Source organism: Ictalurus furcatus, chromosome 8 (assembly GCF_023375685.1).
Source record: "Ictalurus furcatus strain D&B chromosome 8, Billie_1.0, whole genome shotgun sequence".
Classification (NCBI taxonomy): domain Eukaryota; kingdom Metazoa; phylum Chordata; class Actinopteri; order Siluriformes; family Ictaluridae; genus Ictalurus; species Ictalurus furcatus.
Window position 1 is genome coordinate 12,571,668 of NC_071262.1, and position 14,704 is coordinate 12,586,371.

The 14,704-nt window shown below is 38.1% G+C and overlaps 1 protein-coding gene across 2 annotated transcripts in view; it reads right to left on the reverse strand.

Moving 5' to 3' along the window:
- Window positions 1–11,138, reverse strand: part of mcf2a (MCF.2 cell line derived transforming sequence a) — a 42,234-nt gene extending 31,096 nt beyond the window's left edge. For both annotated transcript variants that reach the window (XM_053630860.1, XM_053630859.1), the window contains exons 1-2: window positions 10,774–11,138; window positions 1,011–1,079 (exon numbers count right to left, since the gene is read on the reverse strand). In XM_053630860.1, coding sequence (XP_053486835.1) covers window positions 1,011–1,079; window positions 10,774–10,867 — 163 coding nt within the window. In that variant the 5' untranslated portion in view covers window positions 10,868–11,138. The remainder of the gene's footprint in view (window positions 1–1,010; window positions 1,080–10,773) is intronic.
- Between the last annotated feature and the right edge of the window lie 3,566 nt (window positions 11,139–14,704).

Below are 14,704 nucleotides of genomic sequence, written 5' to 3' on the forward strand. Positions count from 1 at the left end.
AGTTAATGTTCACATCAAGCATTAGAATGAAGAAAAAATGTGATCTCTGGGACTTTAACCATGGAATGGTTGTTGGTACTAGACAGGCTGGTTTGAGTATTTCAGAACCTGCTGATCTCCTGGGATTTTCACACACACAACAGTCTCTAGAGTTGACACAGAACTGTGCGAAAAACAAAAAAACTACAGTATGAGTGAGCGACAGTTCTGTGGGTGGAAACGCCTTGTTGATAATAGAGGTCAGAGGGAAATGGCCAGATTGGTTGGAGCTCTTTACAACCGGGGTGAGCAGAAAAGCATCTCAGCATGCACAACACCAGAAGACCACATCAGGTTCCAGTCCTGTCAGCCAAGAACAGGTATCTAAGCTCATCATGGGCACAGACTCGCCCAATTCAGACAGTTGAAAATTAGAAGAAGAAAAAAAAATCACTTGGTCTTTTTCCAGTCTTCAGCTATTCAGTTTGGGTGAGCCTGTGCCCATGATAGCCTCAGAGTCCTGTTCTTGGCTGACAGGAGTGGAACCTGATGTGTTCTTCTACTTCTGCTCAAGGTTTGATGTGTTGTACGTTCTGATGCTTTTCTGCTCACCACAGTTATAAAGAGTGCTTATTTGAGGTACTGGCGACTTCCTGTCAGCTCAGACCAGTCTGGTCATTCTCCTCTGATCTCTGATCTTATTTTTCCCCCCACAGTTCTATGTAAACTCTAGAGACCCTAGCCCTAGGCACACAGATCACATTTTTTCCCCATTCTGATGTTTGATGTAAACATTTACTGAAGCTCTTAACATGTATCTGCATGATTTTATACATTGTGCTCCTGCCACGTGATCGAAGGATTGGATAACTGCATAAATGAGCAGGTATACAGGTGTTCCTATTAAAGTGGACTGTCAGGCATTAATATCTGCATGCTTTGAGTGTATGAGCAATCATCTCTGAGTAATGCAAATCATTAGAGCAAAGACGAATGGGATACCATGAAGACAAACCTATTCAGTCCCTCACCTGATAAATAAGCCACTTGCTTCTCAATATAGCCAGCCACCTCTTTCAAACTTACAGGAATCGCCACCTCTGGATAAAGGATAGAAAGAGATCATTTTCATCGTACTGAAAAACTTCACTGGTTTGGTGGCGGTTAGGCACAACAAACCAATCTTGACATAATGAAGATATTTTTAAGATTGTTCCAATGCCATCCAGTGTCCACATGGCAAAACAACAAAGTTAAGCAGGAATGTTCAGCTTAATCACATTACTGACTAAATTATCTCACGCATGATCAAAAGTGCAGTATGTTAATCACATGCACTCTTGCAAAATAGTTTGCACTTCTGTTTGGAGCTTTTCTTTTGAGAGGTTCAATGGAATGTTAGGGCAGTATCATAACAACAACAGAAACATTGAAGTTCAAGTCACGAGGCATTTTCTGTAGAACCAGCAGCTTTATACGCCAATGGCTTGTAATTATTGTGCTGGATTTCTTAACATCTCTTAACTGGATTTACTGGATTTCTTAACATCTCTTAGTGACATGATGTACATAAAACATTATGCCCAAATCTCATCTGAAACACTTCCTTTGGAGGATTTAAACATAATCGAGCCATTCCAGGAGAATCTGAAAGGGATATACTGTTATCAATGTACCATAAAATATATCCAAAAGGTTTTGTCAGCCAAGTAGCTTGGAGTAGCTCTTTCTGTTAGTAGTTGCAGGGCTGAAAGGTCTGCCTGTGTTTCTGCTAAGTGGTGTTTTAGTGAGTCCAGCTGTGTGGAACCAGTCCTAGACCCAAATGCAGAGCCACGTTCTAGGATTGCAGAAAGGTTTCTAGTGATAAATGTAAAATCTCAGGCATGTTGTTGCAAAGGTAACATGATTGCATCCTCATCCAGTCAGATATTTCTTTGGGAAGCCTGTGGAGGTATGGAGTTTAAGGTGCACACCTATTGACACTGCAGCAGCATTCTTACCTGTGGAACGTATTGCAAGCAGATGTGTACTTAGTACCACTACTGTGCAATTAAGTAAGACAAAAGAGAAGATATCAGTAGTAATACCCCTTTGCACAATGGTTAAGATTTAGGACTATTTTATCCTTGAAGATAGGTTTCATACTTTTTGCTTTGCACCCATAAAATAAATTTTAAAACACTAAGTGTTAAGATATCTTACTCTTTAATACTTATTTTATTTTTATTTCAATTCTGGTTTACTACTGTAACTCTTTTGAGTTAGGCACTTGTTTGCATTCAGTTTCTTTTTTTTACCTGTACTGTAAAAAATCTCCTTAAATAAACTCTTTTGTATTTAAAAAAAAAACAAAAACAAAAAAAAAAAAAAACACCTGGAATGCTGTTTGGTTGATGTTTCTTGATTTGCTAGGTAATTGTATTGAATGATTCATCGATCATTTAACTTTAGCCGTTATGTCGGCATATGACAATGTAGGTGATAAAAAAACAACAAGGTAAGATAAATGTCCTTAATTTGTAATGGTTGTCAAAAATAGATAAATATGTAGTTATTATATATCACCATTGTTTGGTTAATTATTGCATTAGGTTGTTGAATTTAGTATGTATTTCTTTGTAGTAATGCAGTTTGCTTTGACCTACTGTACAATACAGTCTGTTTTTTTTCCCCTCCCACAGCAGTCACCTAATACCTCTCTCTCACAATTGCCAGTCATTAACAAATGAAAGGCCCTCACACAGCTGGACAGCTAGTGGTCCTCACAACTAGCTGAATTATAACCGGAATAGTAATAGTTCGTCGAACTTCATCCACATTCGACTCTTTTCATGCACGGTTTGTCGCTGTGATGTCACTTTATTTAGAGGAAGCTTTCATGTGCTTGATTACATGATAACCCATTAAAGTCACGTATTATCTTGAAGCATATAGTTCAGTAGCTACTATGATTTATTCGACAATTACAGCGAAACTAATAGCAAACGTTATGTAGTTACATTATGCAGAGTGAGGAATAAAAGCCTAGAAAGACTGATGAATTCCCATGGCTTGTGGCCACATAACACAATGCTCACTGCAGTGTTCAAATTACACACACACATGACCAGCAACCACACTTCCTACTTATGATTTAAACAGTAATGTACCAGTTCTCAATGAATTGAACTCTAATGACACTAAAGTTGCTGCTTAAGACTGTACTTGCATTTCAAAATATCATGATTGACTTTTATGAAAACACTGTATATTATACCATTTAGAGCAACAAGTGACCAATACAAGGTAAAATTATTTTTTTATCAATCATTTTCCTTGTAAAGACTTCATCATTGATACTTTGCTAGAAAACTCTCAGTAAAACTAAATATCATGGTACATACATGGTACGAGAACAGTACGATGTATTCTTAATATGTATTAATGCATTATGATATTTTGCCTTATACAACAATACTATTTAATTCTTTGATTGGTCAGAAAGTGCTGATTTTTTTTTTAATATTTTTTTTATAACAGTAGCTCTATATGACAGTATAGTTCTTGCTGCAAAGTATACCACAGGTTTATATTAATGCGCTTTTCTAATATGTTATTGTTTCTATAGTAACAACTTACACAGGAACTTGTATGGTGGACGTTCCACAGAAATGGATTTTATCAATTATAAAATATTTATAATTTTTGATAGTGATATGTTCTGTGAGGGGACATTTAACATTTAAACTGCACCTATTATGGTTTTTTTTAGACATTATCTTTCATGTAGTGTGTTATAGAGCTGTGTGTGAATGTAAAATCATCTGCAAAGTTTTAAAAAATCTAAGTAAAAATAAAAAATAAAAAAAGTGCACGACAAACGGAGTTATTGACTCCCAAAAGATGAACCGATTCTGAACAGCTGAAACGAGTCATCAGTAATCCCAGACTTACTTCCTGCACTAACCTACATAGGTTTGTAACAGAAAGCCCTGCCTCTGGTCTTCATTGGCTGCTCGCGAACAGACGGAGCTGAAACTTGTTATGGTAGTGGGAGTTCCCTTCTCGGCACACGCTGACAGCGATAGACCAATCACAACAGACTGGGACATCTGACCAATCATAGCAGAGTATGCTCTCTGAAAGGAGCAGTTTAGAACAAATCCTTTAGAACGGATCATTGAACGAGTCATTTTTGATATGGGGGGGAGGTAATGCTGAAGTTTAAATTATGAGCATGTTAAAGTGTTTTTTGACCTTGGATGCATGTAAATCTATTGTATGAGACATCTAAAACAAAATTAGGCATGTTTCAAAACTATAATAGGTGCACTTTAAGCTGTTTCTTTAAGTTTTCTAGCATGGGAGAAGATCGAGGACTTTCTGGTGTCTTGGTAACATGGCATGTCTTATTAACTCCAAGTAGGAGAGAGGGGGAAAAAAAAAATCATAAAACAGGGTTAAAAACAAAACAAAACCTAAGTGATAACAGAAGTAAATTTATTTCATGGAAATTCCACAAAATTAAATGTATCTAGATTGTAAATAGATAAAAACATTCTAAGCAATGTTCTGTAATAAATGAAAATATGTTGTTTTAGTTAGAAGAATAAAACACTGTAGGATATAATGTTAAATGCAGGAAAATAATCAAATTCAGGGTGGTAACAGTAATTCTTTATTATTTTCCTATAACAACTTATAAAAATGTTATTATTTTCCTATAACAACATGTCCTGTTGTGTTTTATTCTTACCACATTGCCCATGCCTAATATTAAAACATATTATAATATATCAAATCTGTACCTTATTACTCAAATCACTGGATTTTCCAAACAACATGCTACAGAGGTATCTGGTACACTAACAGAACAGTTTTCATTTCTACCTAGTCAGTTTTGTACAGTAAATACGTTTATATCAGTTTAGCACATGTAACAGAACACTAATACAGTATATTACTTATTTTACAGATGACGAAAACAGGTGCCACTCATTAACATATGCCTCTCACTGTTAAATAATAAATGTAGGACATGAATACTGTATAAGCATCTAAGAGTCAATGTAATTATTTGTGCATAGAAGGCTGCCAGGGCCAGTGGAAAGGTTTGGCAGCAGGAGCGGATCATGATGAATGAAGTCACTCAATCAGAGATAAATATTTAATGGTTGACCAAACAAGACATTGTGAGCATCAGTGCATCACTACGTGGATTTATTTGATCGTTATTTTTAAGTGGATGTATGAAGTCTTCAGAAACCTTATAAAATTGCAGGTTGTTGTGATGTATAAATGAAACCAAGATAAATCACGTCAGATCTTTTTTCCACCTTTAATGTGATATAGCAACCAAAAAATTCAAGTGGCAGTGGTGGCTCAGTGGTTAAAGGCTCTGGGTTACTGATCAGAAGGTCAGGAGTTCAAGCCAAGTTACCACTGTTGGGCCCTTGAGCAAGGCCCTTAACCCTCAATTGCTCAGTTGTATAAATGAGAAAAATGTAAGTCACTCTGGATAAGGGTGTCTGCCAAATGCCATAAATATAAAAACAAATAGAAACATTTCAGGAGGAAGAAGAAGAAAAAAATCGTACAATAACCTGGTTGCATAAATTTGCACACCCCTTAACTAATTCTTTGTTAAAGCACATCTTGCTTGTACATGTAATACAGCACTCAGTATTTTGGGTAAGGGTCTACCAATTTAGCACATCTTGATTTAGCAATTTTGTTCCACTCTTCCTTGAAAAAATGCTCCAGATCCATCAAATTGTAAATGGATCTCCTGTGCACAGCCCTCTTTAAGTCATACCATTCCATCTTCAGCTGTCTAACAGATCCCTGCAAACAAAATAGATTGACAAAAAGATTGACATTTGGAGTGAGCTGTGATTCCTTCTGTCTTGACTAGAGCCCCAGTCCCAGCTGAAGAGATGCAGCCTCATAGTATGATGCTGCCACCACCATGTTTCACCATATGCCATTCTTTGAGTGATAAACTTTCTTCTTTTGTGCTTATCATTTAGAACTTTGCTAAAAGTTCTACCTGTGTCACATCAGACCAGAACACATTTTGCCATATGGTCTGGGGTGAGTGTATGTACCGTATGTTAAGGCATAATTAAGGCAGGATTGGATGTTTTGTGTGTGTGTGTGTGTGAGAGAGAGAGAGAGAAACCACTTACAATCTAGCCACACCACCCCATGCAGGGAGTGTAAAAAATTAAATTCTAGCAAGAAAAATATCTTTGATATCTTAAATATAGGCATACTAAACCAATATCTCTCTTTAGTAAACAAATATAAGATTGTAAAGCCTATTTCTAGATATTGTTTAGTCATTTTAAGCTATAAATCTATAAATAAGCAAAATTAGCTCCCAAAAGACATTATGATGCTTAAAATTAATAAATGTCTAGAAATAGCCTTAATGGTCTTATATTTGTTCAATAATAATCTCATAATGAGAAATATTAGATAATTTTTCCTTCATTCAGGATATCTTTGAGTTTTACTTTAAATTTTCAACTTTTTAAAAAAAAAATATTTCTATTCAAATGTATTCATTCATCTACTACTACAACGTTTGTCATTATGTTAGCATAATCAGAATTACTATTATTAGTTCATAAATGGTGGTTTAATGTTTAGACACATCACCAAAAAGGTGAACAGAGAAAATGTGTGGTGCGATGAGAGCTCTTGACAAATTCAGTCAGTTTAATCATGCAAATTATTTCTAATAATGCAGACAATCAAATCTGCCGTTTTAAAAGCAGTCATTGTAAGAAGAGATAATGGTTTACATGCATGTTAAAATGGGGGGGGGGGGGGGCAATTATGTTGCTCTGCTCATTTAATGTTTGAATGTTATTCCATGTTTGTTCTCCCATGCCAATAAAGCGCCTTTTATCTGAGGATCCAGTCATGACATTATGTTGGCTTTACCCACATAGCCCATGGCAAAACACATAGACCTAGAGACAGTCTTCTCATTTATTACTGAGGGTGGCTGCACAGATGATGTTTGCAGAACCATCTATTTGCTCAGTATGTGTACACTTATAGCTCAGCTGAGTGAGAACTGGTTTTCGGTTTGTAACTTTTCGTGAACACATTTTCAGCTCAAAACAACTTAACATTTATCTGATATCTTTTAAACCTTGGCCTAGATGTTGGGAGATACAGGATATACTGTCGCTTCCTCCCACCATCCCCTTTGCCTTTGTAATTTAGGCAAGGAAACCCCTTAGGTGATCTGCCTAAGTGTTTTTTTTTTTTTCCCTAAATGGAATGTACAACGTCATTATTTTAATCTATCCCCCAAAAAACACATTAAAACCATTGCAGTGTACCACAACAGTGTTAGATAGCAAATGTTATTAAACAAATGAGGCAAAAATATTATACTTGGTCATTTATTTATTGAGGAAAATGATCCAATGTTACATTTCTGAGAGTGGCAAAAGTAAGTGAACCTCTAGGATTAGCAGTTAATTTGAAGGTGAAATTTGAGTCAGGTAATTTCAATCAATGGGATGACAATCAGGTGTGAATAAGAGCCCTGTTTTGTTTAAAGAACAGAGATCTGTCAGAAGTCTGATATTCACAACACATGTTTGCGGAAGTGAATAAAGTGCATCAGGCTGGAAAATGTTACAAAACCTAAAAACTAAAGAGTTTGGACTCCACAAATCCAATGGAAATTCAAGACCACTGATCACTCAAAGAGAAAGACGTGTGATAGTTTACAAGGTTACAAAAGAACCCAGAGTAACTTCTAAGCAACTAAAGGCCTCTCTCACATTGGCTAATGTTAATGTTCATGAGTCCACCATCAGAAGAACACTGAACAACAATGGTGTGCATGGCAGGGTTGCAAGGAGAAAACCACTGCTCTCTAAAAAGAACATTGCTGCCGTCTGCAGTTTGCTAAAGATCATGTGGACAAGCCAGAAGTCTATTGGAAAATGTTTTGTAGACAGATGCGACCAAAACAGAAATTTTTGGTGTAAATGAGACGCGTTATGTTCGGAGAAAGGAAAACACTGCATTCCAGCATAAGAACTTTATCCCATCTGTGAAACATGGGGGTGGTAGTATCATGGCTTGGGCCTGTTTTGCTGCATCTGGGCCAGGACAACTTGACATCATTGATGGAACAATGAATTCTGAATTATACCAGTGAATTCTACAGGAAAATGTCAGGACATCTGTCCATGAATTGAATCTCAAGAGAAAGTGGGTCATGCAGCAAAATAACAAGCCTAAGCACACAAGGTGTTCTATCAAAGAACGGTTAAAGAACAATAAAGTTAATGTTTTGGAAAGTCAAAGTCCTGACCTTAATCCAAGAGAAATGTTGAGGAAAGATGTTAAATAAGGAGTTCATGTGAGGAAACCCACCAACATCCTAGAGTTGAAGCTGTTCTGTACTGAGGAATGGGCTAAAACTGTGCAGGACTGATCAACGGTTACCGAAATGTTTATTTGCAGTTACTGCTGCACAAGGGGGTCACAGCAGATACTGAAAGCAAAGGTGCACATACTTTTGCCATTCACAGAAATGTAATATTGCATCATTTTCCTCAATAAATAAGTGACTGAGTGTAATATATTTGTCTCATTTGTTTAATTTGGTTCTCTTTATGAGATGATGATGATCTGATGATATTTATGCAGATATACAGAAAACTCTAAAGAGTTCACAAACTTTCAAGCACCACTATAAATAGGTATGGGGGGAGGGTTAAATCCCAGCAAGACTGAGCTGCTGTATATCCCTAGAGATGCATGACCACATCAAGATCATGTAATTACTCTGAACAACATTCAGATCATACCATCTGATGCACGCAGCCTTGATCCTTCGCGCGTCATGTCACTAACCTGACCTATTCATGCAGGTTTCTTCTTTACAAACTCAAATCCTTCTTCCTTGCCAATGCCAAAATACAACCTTTCATACGCATTACTGTGTAGGCATATCTGACAACCTATCAGAAAAACAGTGCATCACACCCATCCTCTAGGCATACACACACATATGGCCAGTTTTCATAGCTGATCACATTTTCTTTCCTGAAAAGGACACTGGTGTGAGGGCATTTTGTGTAAATAGGATTAAAGGGGATTAATGGCTTGAGTGATTGTAGGGGAAGCATATGAAAGAAATGAAGTCTGCTGGATAGATTTGTAATTGTGAACATGTTCTAGTATTTCTATTATTTCATTTCCTGATTCTGTCTGTATCTCCAGTATGGTGAGCCTTATGCAGACAATCAATACATTATCCCTTGTCTAGGCTTGACATGGCATTGTTCTTAGTGTGCTTAAAAATAACCACCTTACTAGAAATGAGGAACCACGTTAGAAATGAGGACTTGGACAGCAGGAATATGGATTCTAATCCTGGTAGTCTTTACTCTGGGGTACAGTGATATATAGGACAGTGAAGATTTAAACTGACTCTACATACATTACAGAACTGCTACTAGAAGGATTAAAGCTCAGGGAAACAACAAGCCAGTTAAATATTCAAATGAAAACACAAGATGCTTTTACACCAGTACATGGGTTTCTTTCTACACTGAACCAACCCAAAAGTCTGAGAAGAACAGCTGGATCATGTTACCCTGGTCATTAGACAGCACTAACCATAACATCAGGTAAAAATAGATGTGCATAGCTGCAGAATTACCTTCAAATGGAGCAGAGGCCAATAAAGTAGAACCACACACAGAATCTGTGTCCTAATCAGCATGTGTTACATTTTGACAATAAGGTCAAAGCTTGTATATTACTTTTGAGGAAGCAGAGCATTCCTTCAGGTCACTGATAAATTTTTTTGTTCGTTTGTTTGTTACAGAATATGTACTTATGGAAAGGAAAGGAGAAAGTGAAGTGGTCAGTGAAGCTAAGCAGTACAGCACTCAGATGCTGAGTCACTGATTGAGGCAGAAGCCATGTTTTGGGGCTGCAGGGGGAAATGAGGAGACGGAGATTCAGAGCAGATGGGTAACTACTGTATCGGTGGTTGCTCTGCCATCTGGTGCAGCGCAATGTGATCGGAATGTCATTCTCATCATCCCATCCCACATCCTCCAACAAACCGCTTTAAATCACATGCGTGATGAGAATGGGATTACACGATTGGCCAGCCAGGATGGTCGACGAAGCATTATCATGATAAAGCAAATGCATTAACAAAGCAGTACAGGTAACAGACATTTAAGGGTGGGGGAATGATACGTCATACTATCAACACTTTCACGATACATATCATGGTATTTCAGTTTTGTTGGCGTGAGAAAACCAGTAGTCGTCTTAAAAATGTTGAAAAGCTTATTATCATTTCATTATTTTATTACAGCAAGACAAGAAAAGCATGGGGAATGAAACACTGGGTGCAAAATATACTTACTGTCCAATCAGCTCTTTATTACCATAACAAAGGAGTTGGTTAGTGTTATAAATATAATAAATGATACCCAAGATACTCTCAGAAATGTGTATTGCGCTGTAACTTGTCCAGACATTGATACTAGATCAAATTATACTATATGGAAATATGATCACTGCGTATAATTAAGCCTTACACATGGCATAGCCACTACATTGTATATGCAGATCATAAACAAATTCAGAATCTGGGTCGAAGTTGTTCAGGGTTTAAAATAATCCATGCTGCACCAGTATTAAGATGACTATCCAGATGAGCAAACAAGCAGCAGTTAAACCAGCAGGTATATGGCTGTGTGATGTCCACTAAGCCATACACCCAGGACGAGTTTGTGTGTGATGAGTACTCACGCTGTAGTGTGTTCTCCAGCACAGTGCCAGCCTGCAGAAGACCATAATAGCCCTCCATGTCTCTCTGAGGCTGGGGAGGACAGCCTGGGCCCATTCCCTAGCCGTGCTTCAGGGTTAAAGACCACAATGTCGGGCCTTCCAGACCCTCACATCCTTCCTGCGTCTGGATCCTAAAAGTAATGAAAAGTACCAAGCATAGAGCTGGATCAGGGCTCCTCTCCTGACAGTCACTTTGAATGGAGCAAAGTGTATATTCCGGCTTCTCCAGCTCAGGGTGCCATCTAGGAAAATTAACACCAAGCACACACACACACTGCTGTGACCAGGAGAAAGTCCAGTTCACCCTATGCTAAACACATGCACTACAGAGGTAGAGAAGTGCTGGATGTCAGGACAATCCAAACTGTAATGACTCGTCTGTGAAGTATCACTCCATAACAGTCCTCTTCTTCTCTCTACACACCACTGCCTCTGTGGACGAGAGTGCGTCAGTGCTGCAGCTCTGTGTGAGGCTGCTAACACTCCATCTCCAGACTCCTCCCTGTACTGCTGTCTCAACTCCCCTCATTGGTCAGACTGGCATAGAGGGAGTGGCAAAATCCCTCCACTGTTGTTGTGTTGTCTCAGTGGAAGCTCCTGCATCAGACTGCTATGTCAGTACTCTCACTCACACAGTGTAGATCATTACATGGGAAAGAAAAACATTTGTTCTTCTCTGCTTTGCACTCACCATTCATATCATAAAACAACAGAGCAGAGCGGTACTGGAAACATAAACGGACATGGAGAGCAAACGTATTGTCAGAGAACAATTGCAGATATGTACCTATTTCCAGTACTACTCATTTTTCAATATCCATGTTTATTACAGTTTCCAGACTTTTTAGAAAATCATTTTCCATAACCTATATTTATGACAGCTGCTCACTGAGGGTCATTGCAACATCTGCATATACAGTGCCCTCCACTAATATTGGCACCTTTGGTAAATATGAGCAAAGGCGGCTGTGAAAAATTTGTTTTTACTGTTTAACCTTTTGATCTTTTCTTCAAAAGATTCACAAAAAATACTCTGCTCTCATGGATATCAAACAATTGCACAAACACAGGTTAAAAAAAACCCCCAAAACATTGGTAAAGAGAGGTGTGCAACAATTATTGGAACCTTTTTAGTGTTACCTCCCTTTGCCAAGATAACAGCTCCGAGTCTTCTCCTATAACGTGAATTTTGTGAGATTTTTTTTTTAATACAGAAGATCAAAAGGTTAAACAATAAAGAAAATTTTCACAGCCATCTTTGTTCATATTTACCAAGCGTGATAATATTAGTGGAGGGCACTGTACCTTTAATGTTAAAGTTACTGTGAATATAAAAATTCTACACACCCCTGTTAAAATTGCACGTTTTTGTAATGTAAAAAAAATGAAACCAAGTCAAATCATGTCAGATATTTTTCCATTCAGATATTTTTAATGTGACATAGCAACCAACAAAACAAACATTTTAGGGGAAAAAAAAAAAAAAGAAACAGAAAAACCATTAATATAACCTGGTTACATAAGTAAATGGTATGCCCTTATATAGCACTTTTATCCAAAGCACTTTACACTGTGTCTCATTCACCCATTCACACACACACTCACACCAATGGTAGCAGAGCTGCCATGCAAGGTGCTAACTTGCCATTGGGAACAACGTGGGGTTCAGTGTCTTGCCCAAGGACACTTCGACATGTGGAGTCACGTGGGCCGGGAATCGAACCGCCAACCCTATGATTAATGGACAAGCCACTCTACCACCTGAGCCACAGCCAGCCAAGCATAAGTGTGCACAACCTTTATAATGGGGCATGTAATGATGCTCAGAATTAATCAAACACATCCAAACGCATGTTCAAAAGTGTTTATCATACACCTGTCATCAATGATGTGAGTATGATTAACCCCAAATCAAGATCAGCTGTTTCTGTAGGATTTTCTTAACATCTTGGTTTCATCCACGTGCTAACACCATGGTCTGTGAAAAGCTTACAAAGCATGTACGGGATCTCATTGTTGGAAAGTATGAATCAGGAGAGGGGTAGTAAAGAGTTCCTAAAACATTAAAAGTACCAAGGACATCAACAAGTGGAGAAAATGGGGCACCGCAGTGGTATTACCAAGAACAGGATGTCCCTCCAAAATTTTGATTAAAGCACAAGAATAAAACTTACCAGGGAGGCTGCCGGTAACATTAAAGGAGCTACAGGAATATCTGTCAAGTGATGATCACTCCCTGCATGTGACAGCAATCTCTTGTATTCTTCATATGTCTAGGCTATAGGGTAGAGTGGCAAGACTGAAGTGCATTCCCAAAGTGAATAAACAAATAAAATAAATCACAAAATTAGGCAAGTCCGCCTATATTTTGGAAAAACATACACTCACTGCAAACCATGTGACAAAAAGTTTTTTTTTTTTTTTTTTAGATAATTCTTAAAGATATGTTTTGCACAAAAATAAGACAGAACACCATGCTCACAGTGAACCATGATGGTGGCAGCATCACGCTATGGGGCTGCTTCTCTTCAGCTGGGACTGGGGCTAAATTAAGATGGAGGGAATCATGGATAGCTCTAAATACCAATCTAATTTAGCAAAACACCTACAGGCCTCTGATAGACAGATGAAGGTGAAGAAGAATGTCACCTTCCAGCATGATAACGACCCAAAGCACAAATCCAAGTCAGTAAAGGGATGGCTTAATAATAAGATGATCAACATTGATTTGGGCTCTGACCATTCCAATCAAAAACCTGTGGAATGACTTGAGAGCAGTGCACAGGAGTTCCCATCGCAATTTGACAGATCTGGAACATTTTTTTTATTATTTGAATTTTTTTTTTTTTTTTTTTTACAAGGAAGTGTGAAATAAAATCGCAATTTTTTTTTTTTTTTTATATCCACTGCACCAATATGACCCCTAATTACCCTGTGCTGATGATTGAAACACAGACATGTGAACTACTCATTGACTGAATTAAGTTCAGTCACGGATGTTCCTGAAATATTAAAAGAAAAGAGCACAGGGTTAGTCTTACCCATCACGGGATAGTAAGCATACCTAACAATCTCCCCCTCTCTTTCTGTCGAGCCACACATGATATTATGGAGATGCCAGTGATCCTGGCCCTTTCTGCTCTCTGGACCTGCCTGATCCATCCTGATGCCCTACTTTTGGATGGAGCTCTCATCAACTGGAGGCTACATTGTGCCACTGAGGACGACCCCAAGCAGTGCAGCCTGGAGATTGCTGAGGATGGTACCGCTTGAAGTACCATGGAAATGGTTTTGGACCTCAATTCCACATGAACATTCTCGCTGGAACTCAGGGTTGTGGAACTACGGTTGCTACTATGGCCTTAGGACTGCAATTACCACATGCAGTGTTGCACTCAAGTCTCCTTTAGTGAACAGTGGACTAGTTCAACAAACAGACTTCATATAAAAACCATAATGAACTTTCACTTCCACACTATCCGTTGTTACCCAGATGAGGATGGGTTCCCTTCTGAGTCTAGTTCCTCTCATATCATCTTAGGGAGTTTTTGCTTGCCACCGTCACCTCTGGCTTGCTCAATGGGGATAATTTCACACACTTAAAATCTGTATCCTGTGTGCATATGTTTCTGTAAAGCTGCTTTGAGACAATGACCATTGTTAAAAGCACTATACAAATAAAATAGAATATAATTGCTTACTCGAGTAATGAGTTACTCTATCCTCACCGACAGAGGTGATACCAGAGAGTGGAAAATATGGCCCTTCTCAACAAATAATATTGATTTGTTTTAGTGCCTGAACCTGACACACTTCTACTGCTGTTTTTCTACTGAAAAAATTTCCTAAAACAGTTTATGCCCATGTCTCACCCTGTCTTCAGTGGATAATC